This window comes from Salmo trutta, chromosome 9 (assembly GCF_901001165.1).
Source record: "Salmo trutta chromosome 9, fSalTru1.1, whole genome shotgun sequence".
Classification (NCBI taxonomy): domain Eukaryota; kingdom Metazoa; phylum Chordata; class Actinopteri; order Salmoniformes; family Salmonidae; genus Salmo; species Salmo trutta.
Window position 1 is genome coordinate 12,642,980 of NC_042965.1, and position 17,781 is coordinate 12,660,760.

At 47.4% G+C, this 17,781-nt stretch overlaps 1 protein-coding gene across 2 annotated transcripts in view; it reads left to right on the plus strand.

The window, feature by feature from the left end:
• LOC115199909 (neurogenic locus notch homolog protein 1) overlaps window positions 1-17,781 on the plus strand; it is a 44,754-nt gene that overhangs the window by 20,546 nt on the left and 6,427 nt on the right. For both annotated transcript variants that reach the window (XM_029762449.1, XM_029762448.1), the window contains exons 5-29: window positions 2,645-2,767; window positions 3,085-3,318; window positions 3,591-3,746; window positions 4,323-4,508; window positions 4,699-4,812; window positions 6,619-6,732; window positions 6,865-7,098; window positions 7,239-7,349; window positions 8,105-8,297; window positions 8,479-8,624; window positions 8,779-8,892; window positions 9,734-9,853; window positions 10,000-10,152; window positions 10,443-10,671; window positions 10,968-11,169; window positions 11,434-11,587; window positions 11,751-11,935; window positions 12,375-12,507; window positions 13,030-13,287; window positions 13,840-13,952; window positions 14,116-14,687; window positions 14,945-15,376; window positions 15,661-15,809; window positions 16,829-17,042; window positions 17,424-17,514. In XM_029762449.1, coding sequence (XP_029618309.1) covers window positions 2,645-2,767; window positions 3,085-3,318; window positions 3,591-3,746; window positions 4,323-4,508; window positions 4,699-4,812; window positions 6,619-6,732; window positions 6,865-7,098; window positions 7,239-7,349; window positions 8,105-8,297; window positions 8,479-8,624; window positions 8,779-8,892; window positions 9,734-9,853; window positions 10,000-10,152; window positions 10,443-10,671; window positions 10,968-11,169; window positions 11,434-11,587; window positions 11,751-11,935; window positions 12,375-12,507; window positions 13,030-13,287; window positions 13,840-13,952; window positions 14,116-14,687; window positions 14,945-15,376; window positions 15,661-15,809; window positions 16,829-17,042; window positions 17,424-17,514 — 4,730 coding nt within the window. The remainder of the gene's footprint in view (window positions 1-2,644; window positions 2,768-3,084; window positions 3,319-3,590; window positions 3,747-4,322; window positions 4,509-4,698; window positions 4,813-6,618; window positions 6,733-6,864; window positions 7,099-7,238; window positions 7,350-8,104; window positions 8,298-8,478; window positions 8,625-8,778; window positions 8,893-9,733; window positions 9,854-9,999; window positions 10,153-10,442; window positions 10,672-10,967; window positions 11,170-11,433; window positions 11,588-11,750; window positions 11,936-12,374; window positions 12,508-13,029; window positions 13,288-13,839; window positions 13,953-14,115; window positions 14,688-14,944; window positions 15,377-15,660; window positions 15,810-16,828; window positions 17,043-17,423; window positions 17,515-17,781) is intronic.

The window sequence follows — 17,781 nt, forward strand, 5'->3', positions numbered from 1 at the left end:
GCGCTGAATACAACAGGTGTAGACCTTACCATGAAATACTTACTAACGAGCCCTTAACCAACAATGCAGTGTTTTTAAAATAAAGTATGAAGAATTTGCTAAATGAACTAAAGGAAAAATAATAACACAATATAATAGCAATAACGAGGCTATATACAAGGGGTACCGGTACCAAGGTACCGAGTCAATGTGCAGGGGGGGTTAGTCGAGGTAATTGAGATACAGTGGCAAGAAAAAGTATGTGAACCCTTTGGAATGACCTGGATTTCTGCATAAATTGGTCATAACATTTGATCTGATCTTCGTCTAGGTCACAACAATAGACAAACACAGTCTGCTTAAACTAATAACACACGGACAATTCTACATTTTCATGTCTATTGAACACACCGTGTAAACATTCACATTGCAGGGTGGGAAAAATATGTGAACTCTTGGATTTAATAACTGGTTGACCCTCCTTTGGCAGCAATAACCTCAACCAAATGTTTTCTGTAGTTGCGGATCAGACCTGCACAATGATCAGGATGAATTTTGGATCATTCCTCTTTACAAAACTGTTATAGTTCAGCAATATTCTTGGGATGTCTGGTGTGAACTGCTCTCTTGAGGTCATGCCACAGCATCTCATTCGGGTTGAGGTCAGGCCACTCCAGAAGGCGTATTTTCTTCTGTTGTTGATTTACTTCTGTGTTTTGGGTCATTGTCCTGTTGCATCACCCAACTTCTGTTGAGCTTCAGTTGGTGGACAGATAGGCTAACATTCTCCTGCAAAATGTCTTGATAAACTTGGGAATTAATTTTTCCGTTGATGATAGCAAGCTGTCCAAGCCCTGAGGCAGCAAAGCAGCCCCAAACCATGATGCTCTCTCCCTCCACCATACTTTACAGTTGGGATGAGGTTTTGATGTTGCTGTGCTGTGCTGTGCCTTTTTTTCTCCACACATAGTGTGGTGTGTTCCTTCCAAACAACTCAACTTTAGTTTCAACTGTCCACAGAATATTTTTCCAGTAGTGCTGTGGAACATCCAGGTGCTCTTTTGCAAACCTCAGAGGTGCAGCAATGTTCTTTTTGGACAGAAGTGGCTTCTTCCATGTGTCCCATGAACACCATTCTTGTTTTACTGTTTTACGTATTGTAGACTCGTCAACAGAGATGTTAGCATGTTCCAGAGATTTCTGTAAGTCTTTAGCTGACACTCTAGGATTCTTCTTAACCTCATTGAGCATTCTGCACTGTGCTTTGCAGTCATCTTTGCAGGACGGCCACTCCAAGGGAGAGTAGCAACAGTGCTGAACTTTCTCCATTTATAGACAAATTGTCTTACCGTGGACCGATGAACATCAAGACTTTTAGAGATACTTGTGTAACCCCTTCCAGCTTTATGCAAGTCAACAATTCTTAATCTTAAATCTTCTGAGATCTCTTTTGTTCGAGGCATGGTTCACAGCAGGCAATGCTTCTTGTGAATATCACACTCAAATTTTGTGAGTGTTTTTTATAGGGCAAGGCAGCTCTAACCAACATCTCCAATCTCGTCTCATTGATTGAAGTCCAGGTTAGCTGACTCCTGACTCCAATTAGCTTTTGGAGAAGTCATTAGCCTAGGGGTTCACATACTTTTTCCAACCTACACTGTGAATGTTTAAATTATGTATTCAATATAGACAAGAAAAATACAATGATTTGTGTGTTATTAGTTTAAGCCTATGTTTGTCTATTGTTGTGACTGTAGCTCAGTTGGTAGAGCATGGTGTTTGCAACACCAGGGTTGTGGGTTCGATACCCACGGGGGGCCAGCACAGAATTTTTTTTTTTAAATAAAAATGTATGAAATTGTATGAAATGTATGCATTCACTACTGTAAGTCGCTCTGGATAAGAGCGTCTGCTAAATGACGTAAATGTAAATGTAAGATCAGATCAAATTTGATGACCAATTTATGCAGAAATCCAGGTAATTCCAAAGGAATGTGTGTGTGTGGTTAGAGTCCAGTGAGTGTACATCGAGCCTGTGCAAAAGAGTTCAAGCAATAAATAATAATAATATGAATAAAATAAGGGGGTCAATGTAAATAATCCGGCTGGCCATTTGATTAACTGTTCTGCTCTCTTATGGCTTGGGGGTAGAAGCTGTTAAGGAGCCTTTTGGTCCCAGACTTGGCGCTCCGGTACTGCTTGCCGTGTGGTAGCAGAGAGAACAGCCTATGACTTGGGTAGCTGGAGTCTTTGACAATTTTTAGGGCTTTCCTCTGACAGTGCCTGGTTAAGAGGACCTGGATGGCAGGAAGCTTTGCCCCAGTGATGTTCTGGGCTGTACGCATTACCCTCTGTAGGGCCTTGCGGTCGGATGCCGAGCAGTTGCCATACCAAGCGGTGATGCACCGATAGAACTTTTGAGGATCTGAGGGCCCATGCCAAATCTTTTCACCCTCATGAGAGGAGTTGTTGTGTCCTCTTCATGACTGCGTTGGTGTGTTTGGACCATGATAGGTCCTTAGTGATGAGGACACCAAGGAACTTGAAGCCAAGGAAACTTGAAGCCAAGAAAATGTAACATGACCCCTTCTGTTGAGATGGGACTTATTTAAAAACTACACTGTCTAATATGTGTGTACTTAGCATTATGTCCTGTGCTCTCTAGGCTTCTCAGGTCAGAACTGTGACGCCAACATTGATGACTGTCCAAGACACGAGTGTCAGAATGGAGGAACCTGTGTGGACGGAGTTAACACCTATAACTGCCAATGCAAACCTGAATTCACAGGTAACTATACAGTACCCCCCTTCCCCCCGCCCACTCATTTCTACACTCACGGTAGAAGTTTGTCATAAATACAGATCTAGGATCAGATTACTAAACCTCAATCCTAACCAAGACTATTGGGCTAATAAAAACATATCTGATCTTGCATCAGTGATTATGGTGTAACTTTTACCCCACTCCGATCTCTATAATGGAAGCCTCCTTTCTTTTGACTCTTATGATTAGTACTCATCTTTGTCTCTCTTTGACTCTTTTGACTTGTGCGTGTGCGCTGTGGCTTGTTGATAAGGGCATTTACCCCATGTTCTCCCCTATAGGCCAGTTCTGTACAGAGGACGTTGACGAGTGCCAACTGATGCCCAACGCATGCCAGAATGGGGGAACGTGCCACAACATCTACGGTGCCTACCAGTGTGTGTGTGTCAACGGGTGGACGGGGGATGACTGTGGAGAGAATATTGACGACTGCGCCAATGCGGCCTGCTATCAGGGGGCCGTCTGCCACGACCGCGTGGCGTCCTTCTTCTGCGAGTGTCCCCATGGTCGCACAGGTGATCCGATGGACTTTGGTCTTCTTCCTTTCTCATAGATTGTCCATGTGTCTGACCCTGAGCTTTGCACACTTGTATATCTACTACTTCATGCTAAATCTCTCGGGGTCACTAGTGATACTAAACGGGTAGCGTTTCCTCGTCCGGTGCCGGCAGCACAGATAGCTATAACGTGGTTGAAAAGCAACAGCTACGTAAATAACTTTAACGAAGGAAATAACTGCAACGACTAAACCTGGTCAACGTCTCCTGTTGTTGTTGTGCTGTGCCAGGTCTGCTGTGTCACCTGGATGACGCCTGCATCAGTAACCCCTGTCAGAAAGGCTCCAACTGTGACACCAACCCCGTCAACGGCAAGGCCATCTGCACCTGTCCCCTGGGCTACTTTGGCGCCGCCTGTGACCAGGATGTTGACGAGTGCTCGCTGGGTAAGTAGACTCAGACCAGTGACGCATGCTTTTCATAAACGGCTTCTATCTCAAGGCCGTCAGACTGTTGAACAGCGATCGCCAACGCAGAGAGGCTGCTGCCTACGTACAGACTCAAATCATTGGCCACGTTAATACATGGATCTATAGTCACTTTAAAAAAATGCCACTTTAATAATGTTTACATATCTTACATCACTCATCTCATATGTATATACTGTATCTTATACCATCTATTTACATTTGTGTGTATTAGGTAGTTGTTGTGAAACTGTTAGATTACTTGTTAGATATTACTGCACGGTCGGAACTAGAAGCACAAGCATTTCGCTACACTCGCATTAACATCTGCTAACCATGTGTATGTGACCAATAAAATGTGATTTGATCTGAACACACATTAGATCACTACAGGAATAGGTTTGGTTAGTTTGAACTAGAAATGTGAATCGCTCAACACCAGAGAGGGCAGAGACACAGACAGGTAGCAACCGCCACACAGCAGCACGAAGGAGCACGCCCTGCAATGTGTTTAAGGTACACTCCATGTCTCTCTCTCTCTCGCTCTGTGTCTAGGTGGCAACCCCTGTGAACACGGAGGGAAGTGCCTGAACACCAAGGGATCGTTCCAGTGTAAGTGTCAGCCCGGCTTCTCTGGGGCTCGCTGTGAACACGACATCAACGAGTGCCTCTCCAACCCCTGCCAGAACGAAGCCACCTGCCTCGACCAGATAGGAGGCTTCCACTGCATCTGTATGCCAGGTAACACACACACACACGGTTAATTACCAACATCAGTATAAGTTCTTCTTGCTAGCAAGTTTAAAGACACCTTTTTAATCAAAGGGTGACCAAATTCTAAACCTAATAGCTGTAAAGTCAGGAAATCTGGCAAAGTTACTGTACACTGACTAACTAACCGGGCCTTGTTTCCCCTGCTAATTGGTTAAAGGCTACGAGGGACTGTTCTGCCAGATCAATACGGACGAGTGCGCCAACAACCCCTGCCTGAACAATGGGAAGTGTATCGACAAGATCAACACCTTCCACTGCCAGTGCCCCACAGGTGAGCCCTGGTGCGTCGCAGCGGGAGGAGGGGGGGGTCGATCACCCCCCCCCCCCCCCCCCCGGACAGGACAGGCGCGGGAGGCGGACTCTAATCCTTGCCTCAGGCAGGCTTTACCAGGCCAGCTCCCGACGAGGAGGAAAATCCATGAGGAAGTTGACACTTTGAACAAGTTTTTACTCTCAACTCTGATTGAGTGTGCAGTTCAACTTAGTTTGGATGTAGCTAGCCACAAGAAAGTTCATTGAGAACTAAGGAAAGAAGGACTAAGAATAGTAGCTGAATAGTGTTGTGTTTCCACGTATTGAATTTCTGTATAGTTGGAGAAGCTGTTGTGAGCTTTCAGTTTTGTGTGTATTAAAGTTTGGAATTTAGATGATTTTATGAGGTATTTCTCCAGGGGTTCCAGTGGGGTTAGACTATGTGACGAGAGATATTGAGGGTTTTGTCAGCAGATGAATGCTCTGATGGATAAACGTGAGGCCGACCGACACGGAGGAAGGTTTCTCACCCTCTAAAATGCGTTTTTGTTTTCATTCTTTCACCAGAGCTACTGGGCTGGAAGTATTTCTGAAGGAAAATAGTGCAGTTCTCAGTCGGTTCGGATCAAAGACCGTTCAGAAAGGCAGGAGGCTCCTTGTGTTGAGAAAGTGCAGTTAGGAAGCTGAGGAATTAATTGTAGGGAGGTACAGCAGAGAACACAAGAGCTTAGCTTCTGAAAAGCCCCCCCATGTATATGGGACAGGGCAGGAGAGAGGCCTGAATGAGACAGTGGTGAAAGTGGAAGGGGTGGGAGGCGGTGTTGGTTATGCTCTAAGGGGGGGGGGGCGAGAGGGGAATTGCCTTCTTGAGATGTAAATTTGTTCCTGTGTAAGCCCAGGCTGGGGTAGGGCAGGGTCCTCTCCTTTCATTTCTGTACACACCATCTCCATGGAAACCCCACTGGGGCGGTTTGAAATGTCTGATTCCAGAAGCCTGGGCTAAATCTCCTCTCTGTGTTGTGTGTGAGGTAACGTTAGCATGGGCAGTCTAAAGCGAAAGGGACTCTGGGTTGTGAATGGGAAAATCCACTGGGAGCGGAGCAAACAGATAGACATGTAGCCACTTCCTATCTGGGTTAGTGACCACTGGGATGTCTGGCTGGCTGCTTGGCTTAGACCCCTGTGTTCCAATGGGGGGGGGTCTCTTAATCTCTTTATCAAACAGAATCCATCTTCTTACCGCTTAGAATGTAAATGTGCTCCAGCAACAGAAGTTGTAAGAAGAAACAAACTAAAACAGATTAGAAAAACTAGAGAAAAAATGGGAGCCTGCTGGTTGATTTTGAATGACGAGGGATTTGAATAGTTGAGTTCAGAGGTCAAGCTGGCCCTTTTGGGCGCGGCGGGCGGGGAGAGGGGCAAGACAGGAGAATGCACATTGTGATGGAAAAGTTTTGGGGGACAAAAGAGGCAACCGGCTCGGCTTCGCGTTGCATTGAGCAGACAGTCCCCCCTTTGTCTCTCACCCCTGGTCATGAGGCCTTGGAAGTTTTTCTCCCCTTCTTTTTATCCCCCCCTTTCTCGGATGCAGTTTTTTTGGGGGAGAAGTGGTGAAAAGGAGTAGAAATAAACAAAAACAGAAAGCTTGTAGTATGGCAGAGATGTTGATTAATATGCAGCCACCTCTGTTGTTGCGGGCTCTCATAATGTATGTTCCAGGGCAAGAGTGGGAGAGCCCCCCCCCCCCACACACACACACACATACACACATACGTGCGCACACACATGCACACAAACTCACCCCCACCCCTTCTTGTTTTTCTAGGCTTTGCTGGGAATCTCTGCCAGATAGATATTGACGAGTGCGCCAGCACGCCTTGCAAGAATGGCGCCAAGTGCACGGACGGCCCCAACAAGTACACCTGTGATTGCACTGAAGGTATACAAAGCAGCAACAAAGCAACAACAAAGATTTTTTTTAAATCAACCAACACTGATTGAATAATTTACTCATCCTGAATAGTATGGGGAGAAATGAGACAAAGTGACCAACTTCTTCTCTTTCCACCAGGTTACACGGGGCAACACTGTGAGACTGACATCAATGAGTGTTTCTCAGCCCCCTGTCACTATGGTACCTGTAAAGACGGCCTGGCGTCCTTCACCTGTTACTGTCGCCCTGGTTACATGGGCCGGTTGTGTGAGACCAACATTAATGAGTGTCTGAGTCAGCCCTGTCGGAACGGAGGCATCTGCCAGGACCGCGAGAACTCCTACATCTGCACCTGCCCCAAGGGCACCACAGGTCAGACACACACACACACGCACACTAAAATACTTCTCCTCTTAACTCAAAATTGGCCTTCACAATAAAATCATCCAGATGTACTTTCATCTGTGAAAATGTAATTATAGAAACTTTGATGCTAATTTCTTTGCCCCTAGGTATAAACTGTGAAGTCAACCTGGACGACTGCAAGAGCAAGCCATGTGACTACGGGACTTGCCTCGACAAGATCAACGGCTACGAGTGTGCCTGTGAGCCCGGCTACAGCGGTAAGTAGATACTGTAGGGGACCAGTTTGTCAGACTGTGGCTACCTAGGTGGAGACTTGAAGGGGGTACTCCTACCGCCGTGCGTGTGCGTCTCCTATTCAGACCTCAGGCGAGGGGAGGACAACAAGGGCGTAGAGGGCAGCATGAAGGGATGGAAGAGAGGGAGGGCTAACAGATGGTGAGCGAACGCACTCCTTTTGAGGCCTTCCGTGGCGGTGTCACTTTCCAGCCCCTCCCTGTCCCCAACCTGCTGCCTAGACACACAAGCTGGCCTCTCTCGCCAGGCCCTGAAAGGACCAACACCCACCGGGGATTTCACAGGAGAAAAGATCCCCTGAAAGATTCCTGAAAGTTGATCTTTTAAAAGGGGAGAAGTTGGTCTATGCTGAATGGCTGCGGTGCTTCAATTGGCCGACAAAAGCAGACTTAAAAACCCCATGTTTCTCGAGATGGATGCATTTACTTTGGGGACATAGAGCCCATTGTGTGGTCCATTGTCTGGTGTAGTATGGGTTGTGCTTTGTATTTAACTTGAAAATTAGATCTTCATAGAAATCTAACCAAAGTCCAAACTCCAAAGACTACAAAATAATATTATGTTAGGTCTAACCATAAAGCATTATTCATTTGTATCATTTTTGTTAAACCAATTTCATGCGTTTTGTAAACCATAAATGTTCCTAGTGGTATAAGGTTGAGACGCTACTATACGAGGGGTCGGAGAAGAAAACATGTTCATGGGTTCTGCTTCACAGGGACCATGTGCAACATCAACATTGATGAGTGTGACCTCAACCCGTGTCACAATGGTGGCACCTGCATCGATGGCATCAACAGCTTCACCTGTTTGTGCCCAGAGGGTTACCATGACACCACCTGCTTCTTCCAGGTCAACGAGTGCCTTAGCAACCCCTGTATCCATGGCCACTGTCAAGACAAAGTCAACGAGTGAGTCTGCCTCTTTCATCTGTCTCCTCTTCCTCCTCCTCCGAAGGAAATGACATCGTTGTGTTTAATTTACATCTAGAAATCGTCCCTACATGAATGGTATGGAACTATGAATATACAGTATCAAAGTGAAAGATAATGTATGTTTCTCTAATACTGAGCTTTTCCATCTTGTCCTTAGTTACAACTGTCTGTGTGACAATGGCTGGAGTGGCAAGAACTGTGACATCAACAACAACGAGTGCGAGTCCAACCCCTGCATGAACGGAGGCACCTGCAAGGATATGACCAGCGGATACGTCTGCTCATGTAGAGTGGGCTTCACTGGTGAGTTAGTGTGTGTGTGTGTGTGTGTCTTTGTGTGTGTGGTCCTCTAGATCGCACTCCCACCATCAGTACATTGTACTGTTTTTATCTATTTGACCCTGACTCAAACTCCCAACGATATGTGCTTCATATCTTCTTGACCTTTTGATTCCAGGTCCAAGTTGTCAGACGAACATCAACGAATGTGCCTCCAATCCCTGTCTGAACCAAGGGACCTGCATCGATGATGTCGCTGGCTACAAGTGCAACTGCCTACTCCCATATACCGGTATGAACATATTTGTCTATTGTGAAATATTTGTCTGAGTGTCTGTCAGTCTAAGTGTGCTGTTTTGTATTCCCTTGCTGTGGGGCTCTACCTTGTTGCTTCTCTATGGCATTGGACATACAGGAAAAACATGCTCTGGAAGACCAAGCTGTCGATGAAAGTTCAGCAGCAATCCTTCCTCTTGGCTAAAAGACTCCAGCGTCTGGTGTGTTGACGTTGGCCCTCCATGACAACTTCGCAAGTGTCCCTGATAACAGCACAATATGTTTCAGCAGTCCTCACGTCCTTTCCTTTCCTCCCTTGTTGTATTATTTGAAAAAACAGATAATGATGGACTGCCTTTGGGCAAGCACATTTGTTATTTATTCCCTGTCTTTTTGGAAAAATTCACAGCGTTGGGACCTGATATAATAGGGGTTGGGAACGAACGACCCGGCTGCTTGACACATTTCCTGTTTGCAGACTTCCTGTCTCACAGAACAGCAAATGCCTTGACAATAGCAGGAAACGTCAGCCTGCTTCCTGTCTGCGCTGGGTGTCGTGAAAACAGAAAGGGAATTGTCTCCGCAGGATCCAAACAGCTCTGCTCTTGAACACTCACAGAGCTTTACACTGTGGGCAAGAAGCCTCCTGATATCCTCCCGAATGAAGTGTTTAATGTCCAATAAAAGCATTATCTACGTAGGGCGGTCTATCCAGACACCCACTACTTCCTGTCATGATACTCTGGTTCCGATAAACAATAGTATTAGACATGATAATAATATGAGAATTTTTATATTGAGCATAGTTAATGTCCATTATCTAAAAGTGTGTGCGTGTGTGTGTGTGTATGTGATAGGTGAGAACTGTGAGACCCTGCTGGCACCCTGCAGCACCAAACCCTGCAAGAACGCAGGTGTTTGTCAGGAGTCTGAGGACTACGAGAACTTCTCCTGTGTGTGTCCAGAGGGCTGGCAAGGTGAGGGACAATATCTGTCATTCTTATGCATTTATATACACATATGAAAATAGACAGAATATCAACAACAAAAAAATGGGCAAATGATTTCAGTGATGTATGTGTAGTAAGCCTCGCCCCTCCCTCCTCTCCCCTACCCTCTATAGGCCAGACCTGTGAGGTGGACATTAACGAGTGTGTGAAGAACCCTTGTCTCAATGGGGCCACCTGCGAGAACACCAAAGGCAACTACCGCTGTGGCTGCAAGGCCGGCTACGCTGGCCGCAACTGCGAGACCAACATTGACGACTGCAAGCCCAGTAAGTCTCCTTTCCTCTCATCTTCATGACTTCCTCATGAAAACAGGTGGATATGAGACAGTGGCCATGTCTCAATACTCTGAACTTGCTCCCTCTCCTTGGCTCTTTTCTTTTATGACTGATAGGTTAAAAACTAGATAGGCCTCTAAAATATCTCTATAACATCTGCCTTGTGATCAGTGGGGGGAGAAAAAAAAAATACAAGAAAGGAAGCTAATCAAGACTATTGAGCCGCAGCCAGTGTGCTAAGCTATCAGCTAACTTTTCTCCCTCCTCGCTCTCGTCCTTAGACCCCTGCAGCAATGGAGGTTTCTGCCGGGACGAAGTGGACAACTTTGCGTGCACCTGCCTGCCTGGTTTCCGTGGCACTAGGTGTGAGGAGGACATCAACGAGTGTGACAGTAACCCATGTAAAAATGGAGCCAGCTGTACAGACTGTGTCAACAGCTACACCTGCACCTGTCCCTCTGGCTTCAGTGGGATACACTGTGAGAACAACACACCTGACTGCACTGAGAGGTGAAGAGAGCTCGGACTCCTATTTCTTTCTGTTCTATCTTCCTCACATGGCCTGTTGCGTCTCTGTCACAAACGATGAATATAGCTCTGACCTAACTCTTTTTTTTTCTCCTGTCCACTTCTGCCCCCTGTGGCAGAAAGTTTAATAACACTAAATGACTATGCTGTTATAGCCCAATATGTTCACACTCATTAAGTCACTTTTACTAATTGGACTAATAAAAACGTTGAATCTGGCTTTAACGTGATACTTCTGGTATTGCTTTATTGATGTTTTGATGGTCTTTTATCCCCAGCTCTTGTTTCAACGGTGGGACTTGTCTGGACGGCATCAACACCTACACCTGCTTGTGCCCACCTGGCTTCACTGGCAGCTACTGCCAACACGACATCAACGAGTGTGACTCCAGACCCTGCCTGAACGGAGGCACCTGCCAGGACAGCTATGGAACCTACAAGTGTACTTGTCCCCAGGGCTACATTGGACTCAACTGCCAGGTACAGTGTAGGCCCAGTAAAATGTGACTTTATACTGGCTGTAGGCAATATACCATGTTGCTATTGTCAAATAAAATGTGCTTTAAGGAATCAAATACTTGGCTAAACAAAGGTGGTATGAATACATTTAAGTTAAGGCGCACTACAAGCGTTAGCTATAGTGATGTTTGTAGCTGTGAAACAACCATGTACATTTCCAGTCACTTTCACCTGTCTACTCACCTAGTGCCTAACTGTGTCTATGGTGTGTCTGTTTCTCCTCAGAATCTGGTACGCTGGTGTGACTCGTCTCCCTGTAAGAACGGGGGCACCTGTTGGCAGACTGGCACCACTTACAGCTGTGAGTGCCAGACGGGCTGGACAGGGCTCTACTGCGACGTGCCAAGCGTCTCCTGCGAGGTGGCAGCCAAACAAAGAGGTAACACTGGGAGTGTGAAGGAGGGTGTGTGTTGTGTGTGTGTGTGTGAACGCCTGCATGTATGAGGTTGGATGTGTTTTTCCGTTGTGTTAGTATCAACCTCACACCTGTAACATAAACACTTGACCACATGTTCTTCCTCTCTCTGCCCTCCCGCCTCCAGGTGTGGAGGTAGTTGCTCTGTGTCGTAACTCAGGCCAGTGTCTGGACGCTGGGAACACCCACTACTGCCACTGCCAGGCGGGCTACACTGGCAGCTACTGTGAGGAGCAGGTGGATGAGTGCACCCCCAACCCCTGTCAGAACGGAGCCACCTGCACTGACTTCCTAGGAGGGTACTCCTGCAAGGTAGGCTGCTCACTAGGAACACAGCGCTCTCTACTTATTTCTCAGGCCCTGGGTAAAACGCATAACAAATGTGACCTAATGGTGAAACTAGGCTGAACAGTGATTCTACGCACCCAGAAATGTTCATTTTAAAGTGTTTCCTTGTCTTGGTCTGGTCGAAACATTGTCAGACGTTCTCACTTTGAAATGATCGTCACGTTTTTGGGTCGTGTAAATAAGTGTGTTGGTGTCCTTTCTAAGTGATTCTCCCTATTAAACCCCCACTTTCTAGACTGGTGAAGGCTGTTTATAAACAGACCCGCACTCTGCGCATTTGTGGAGATCTCTGATGAAGGAGAATTTGCTGACCTGTGTGGAAAACTGGCAAAAACAGCCAGGTAAACAGAAACTGCCTTGTTTCATGTCAGTCGTTGATTTGGCTTTTTCTCTCCTCTCTCAGTGCGTGGCAGGATACGTCGGGACGAATTGCTCCAACGAGATCAATGAGTGTTTCTCCCAGCCGTGCCAGAACGGGGGCACCTGCATTGACCTGATCAATACCTACAAATGCTCCTGTCCCAGGGGAACCCAAGGTCAGAGCCCCGCCACCCACCTCCACACACACCATCTCCCTCCTTCTATCCCTCCATCCTCTCCTCTGCTCTTCTCCACCCTCCCACTCTCTCTTACTCTCTATCACTCACTCCTCTGGTCTCCTCTGTTCCTCTCCATACTCCCACTCTTTGTCTCTCTCTCTCTCTTTCTACCTACCTCTCTCAATCCACCACACTTCATTAATTAGGGCTCAACAGCGTCCAGCACATGTCTGAAACTCTCCTCCCCGTCAAATGCAGGATTGATTTATCTCCTGGACATAAAGGGTGTGTTTCTTGTAGGTCAGCTGAAGTACTGTTGAAATGAACGTTGCCCCCAAAAAAGTGTGGTTATATAGGGAGCAAACAAGAGATAACGTCACAAAACGGTAAATTAAAATGTGTGTTGAACCATTGCAGGTCGTAGGATCCTCCTATGCTCCCTTGACGGTGTCCCATCTGAGTGTTTAGGCTGACTGTTCCTCCCCTCTTCCTCCCTCCCTCCTGATCTCTACCTCTCAGGCGTTCACTGTGAGATCAACATTGACGACTGCAACCCCGTCACAGACCAAGTCCCCAACGAGCCCAAGTGCTTCAACAAGGGGAAGTGTGTTGACAGGGTGGGAGGTTACCACTGTATCTGTCCCGCCGGCTACGTAGGGGAGCGCTGTGAGGGGGACGTCAACGAGTGCCTGTCCAACCCATGTGACCCCCGCGGGACACACAACTGCGTCCAGCTCACCAACAACTACCGCTGCGATTGCCGTACTGGATACACAGGTAACATTTAACGTGCAGGAGGGGGATGTGATGGATCTGGCTTGAGAGTGACTGCAGCGCAGGGTTGGGTTTAGTTTCATGTTATAATTACAGTTGTTTCATGGGGTTGAGTATGGGAAAGCAAAGACTAGTGGACAATAATGTAGACTTTTTCTTTTATATAGTCTTTTTCGAGACGAATCACCTTGGTCTTGCAGGAGAAATGTCAAGAAAAAAATGACCTTATATTTTTTTCTATAGTATATAGTCCCAAATGATAAGTATTTACCCTATATGGCAGGACTCTCTAACGCTGTTCCTGGAGAGCGACCTTCCTGTAGGTTTTCGCTCCAACCCTACTCTAGCAGACCTGATTCCAATAATGAATTGGTCGATAAGCTGAATCGGCTTAGTTACACCTGGGGTTGGAGTGAAAACCTACAGGAGGGTAACTCTCCAGGAACAGGGTTGGAGACTCCTGCTCCGTGGCATTAAACATTAACCTGTGATTGGCTTATTGATAAGGGAACGTTTCAGTCCTCGATGTAACCATCTCTCTCTGTGACCCTACAGGAGAGCGTTGTGACACGGTGTTTGACGGCTGTAAGGGCAAACCCTGTCGTAACGGAGGGACATGTGCCGTAGCCAGCAACACTCCTCACGGCTTCATCTGCAAGTGTCCACCTGTAAGTTCACACACAACCACGGCCGCTGCCGTAGTTCTGCCAAAGACACCGTATAAGAGACATTCGGCAGATGTGTTGCACTGTGTTTTCATTCATTCAACATGCTGTAATACATTTAATAGTATTGCTACATTGACACATTTCCTCTCCTTCCCCTCTACAGGGCTACACTGGCTCCACCTGTGAGTACGATGCCCACTCCTGTGGGAGTCTTCACTGTCGTAACGGTGGCACCTGCATCTCCGGACACAAGAACCCAAAGTGTCTCTGTACCTCCTCGTTCACGGGGCCAGAGTGTGAATACCCCACAGACAACCCTTGTAACACCAACCCTTGCTACAACGGGGGAACCTGTGAGTACAGCTCAGAGGCTCCGTACTACCACTGCGTCTGCCCCACCAACTTCAACGGCCTGCTATGTCACATCCTGGACTACAGCTTCCTGGGCGGGTTCGGTCGGGACATCACCCCCCCGCCGGAGGTGGAGGTGAGCTGTGAGATCCCCCAGTGTGAGGAAACGAAGGGGAACAAGTTCTGTGATATGTTGTGTAACAACCACGCGTGTGGCTGGGACGGGGGCGACTGCTCGCTCAACTTCGACGACCCGTGGAAGAACTGCACGTCGTCCCTGCAGTGCTGGCGCTACTTCAACGACGGGAAGTGTGACGAGCAGTGCAACAACGCCGGGTGTCTCTACGATGGCTTTGACTGTCAGAACCTGGAGGGCCAGTGCAAGTGAGTGAATCGCTTGCCATCAGGGGCTGAATACAATACTCGATAAGGGGAGGCCAATCCACCTTGAGACCTACTTGGCTATGCAGGGTTCTGCTCCAGACCTACTATAACTCACCAGATTCAGCTAATGCTGTAGATAATACATCAAGTCTGAGTAGGAGTTCAAGGCCTGAACAACAGTCTGAGCTTTCTTGTTAAACACTATACATCCCATTAAATGCCATACTGAATAATACTATTTCCTCTTGTCCCTCCAGTCCTCTGTACGACCAGTACTGTAAAGACCACTATGCGGACGGCCACTGTGACCAGGGCTGCAACAACGCAGAGTGTGAGTGGGACGGTCTGGACTGTGCCAACAACATGCCAGAGAAGCTGGCGGTGGGCCGCCTGGTCATCGTGGTCCACATCATGCCCGACCAGCTCCGGAACAACTCGCTTGGCTTCCTGCGCGAGCTGAGCCGCGTGATCCACACCAACGTGGTGTTCCAGCAGGACGCTAAGGGACAGACGATGATCTACCCGTACTACGGCAGTGAGCAGGAGCTGAAGAAACACAACATGAAGCGCTCGGTGGGCTGGACAGAGATCCCTGACACCGTTCTCAGCTCCATGAAGAACAGCATGTATACTATAGCCAATGGAAGCAGACGCAGACGCAGGGAGCTGGACCCCATGCAGATCAAAGGGTGAGACAAATGTTCGGGAACAATCGTCATTTGGAATCTGGATTTCAATGGAATTTTCACGCAAACCTCCCATTTACGTGGAAGTCGAGCTAGTTTCTGTGTGAACTGCCCTTCCACGTATTTGGTAGCGATGTATAATCATCCATTGTGATGGGAAACTGGTGTCTGTCTTTTGAAGAACTGCTGCTAGTTCCCTGAACAGAAACCACTGAGCTGTCCTTTCGTCTCGCTGAGGTTTTTGTAGATCAGGTCTAACGTGTGTCACATGACTCTGTCCTCCACAGCTCCATAGTGTACCTGGAGATTGACAACCGCCAGTGCGTCCAGCAGTCCACAGAGTGCTTCCAGAGTGCCACGGACGTAGCAGCCTTCCTGGGGGCCCTGGCCTCCAGCGGGAACCTCAACGTTCCCTACATCATAGAGGCTGTTCACAGTGAGTTTCTATCTTCTTCCATTCTAACAGTCACCAAGCCAAGAGTACTGCTGAAACAGCCCGGGACTGTACCCATAATGCCACCTTACTCATACCCCTACATACACACACACACACACACACGAACACAGACAAACACGGTGAAGGTTTTCTTCCCCTAGGTCTTAACCTTCCAACACCACACTGTGATGATGGGGTGTTCTTTGATTGTGTATTTGGTATTCAACAATGAAACAAATGTACTTTTGAATCACATGTACTAAACAATCAATGCAGCAGTCTGTGTTTAAATCCAATGGCTTCAGGCTCCAAAATGGTTAATTGCCGTAAATCAACTCATCCACCCCCCTACCCCATCCACATACCATTCTAGCGCGCGCGCACACACACACACACACACACACACACACACTTCATCCCACAGTGTGAGGCTGCTGCAACCTTCACCTCGCTGAATGTAATACCAGGACTTAATGCATCTCTAAGGGTTTGGGTTGGGAGAGTTTATCATTTCAAAATCGTTAGTGGAAAAAAAGCGAAGGGGAAAAATTGATCGGGAGTGTGCTAGAAGTTGGGAGTCTTTGTTATCTTGAAAATCCTAATAAATCCTTCGTCTTTACAGCTTAAAGCGCGTGCAGTAATTTGAAGTTCATTAATCCCTCCCTTTTTTTCCCCTTAAAGAAGAAATGGTAGAGTTGTCTCCTGGTACCCTGGGCTGAGAGGGGAGAGGAGGTGGTGTTTTTTTTGTATATTTTATTTTATCTCTAGCTCTATTTGATGAGAAGTGGTTAGCAATTCTGATGATTACAGAACAGGACCGACCTTGTTTTACAAACGGCGCTCCTCATTCCCGTTGTAGCTCTGGCCATGGACAACTAGGACCAGGCTCCAGGAGGGGGTTTCACTAGACTAGAGGAGCTGGACTAGCAGTCCTGCGACCAACCCAACGCCTGCCTGCCTACCTGGGTTCTCAGGCTCCGCTGCTGTCCGCCTTACCATGTTGTCCCTTTTCCCTCCAGGTGAGGTTGACCCCCAGCTTCCGTCGGAGCTCTATCCCATCTACGTGGTCCTAGCCGGGCTGGCTCTCCTGGCCTTCGTGGGCGTGGGGATGGTCGCCTCACGGAAGCGTCGTCGCGAGCACGGCCAATTGTGGTTGCCGGAGGGCTTCAAGACCAGTGAGCCCAACAAGAAGAAGAGGAGGGAGCCCGTCGGGGAGGATTCGGTGGGATTGAAGTAAGTTTCCCGGGTTTCCATGCGGCACCACATTGTTTTCCCACCATGGGTCACAGTTAGTTTTTCGTGGATTTGGTCGTAGCAGGGTGTGGAGCGGTAACGAGAGTTTTTGGGGCTGAGGGGTGTAGTTGGCGATTAGAAAGAGGGGGGAACGGTGTTCGTTCAGATCATTAATGATAATGTTGCAGCAGGTTTAGGTAACGGGCGCATTAATTGACTTGTCTGGGCGATAGTGGTGGGACGGGACAGGATGGGGGGGCTCAATCAATGCTTTTGTTTCGGTGTTGGTGCACTGCCACTGAGGAAGAGGGCTCAGCTGGGATAGTTGGCTAGCTCACGTGCTGCATCCGGATTTTCAATGGGATTTCTGTCTGACCACAGGCCACTGAAAAATTCCTTGGACATATCACTGATGGACAACAACCAGAATGAATGGGGAGAAGAGGAGCCTTCAGACGCCAAGCGCTTTAGGGTAAGGAGTCTAAGGACACCACATACTGGCATTGGGACCTACTGTTGGAGAAAGACAGGAATAAGAGTAGAACATGGACATCTTAAGAAATACCTAAAGAAATATATGAAGAAAATATCTTCAGTCAGGGATTTTCTCTTTTTCATCATTGATAATAGCCTTCAAATATCACTTGATTCCAGTTTCGTTTCAAGATGTATACATTTGCATAGGCTATTGAATTTAATTAGCTTTAATTTAATATTAAGATATTGAAAATGTAGAGTC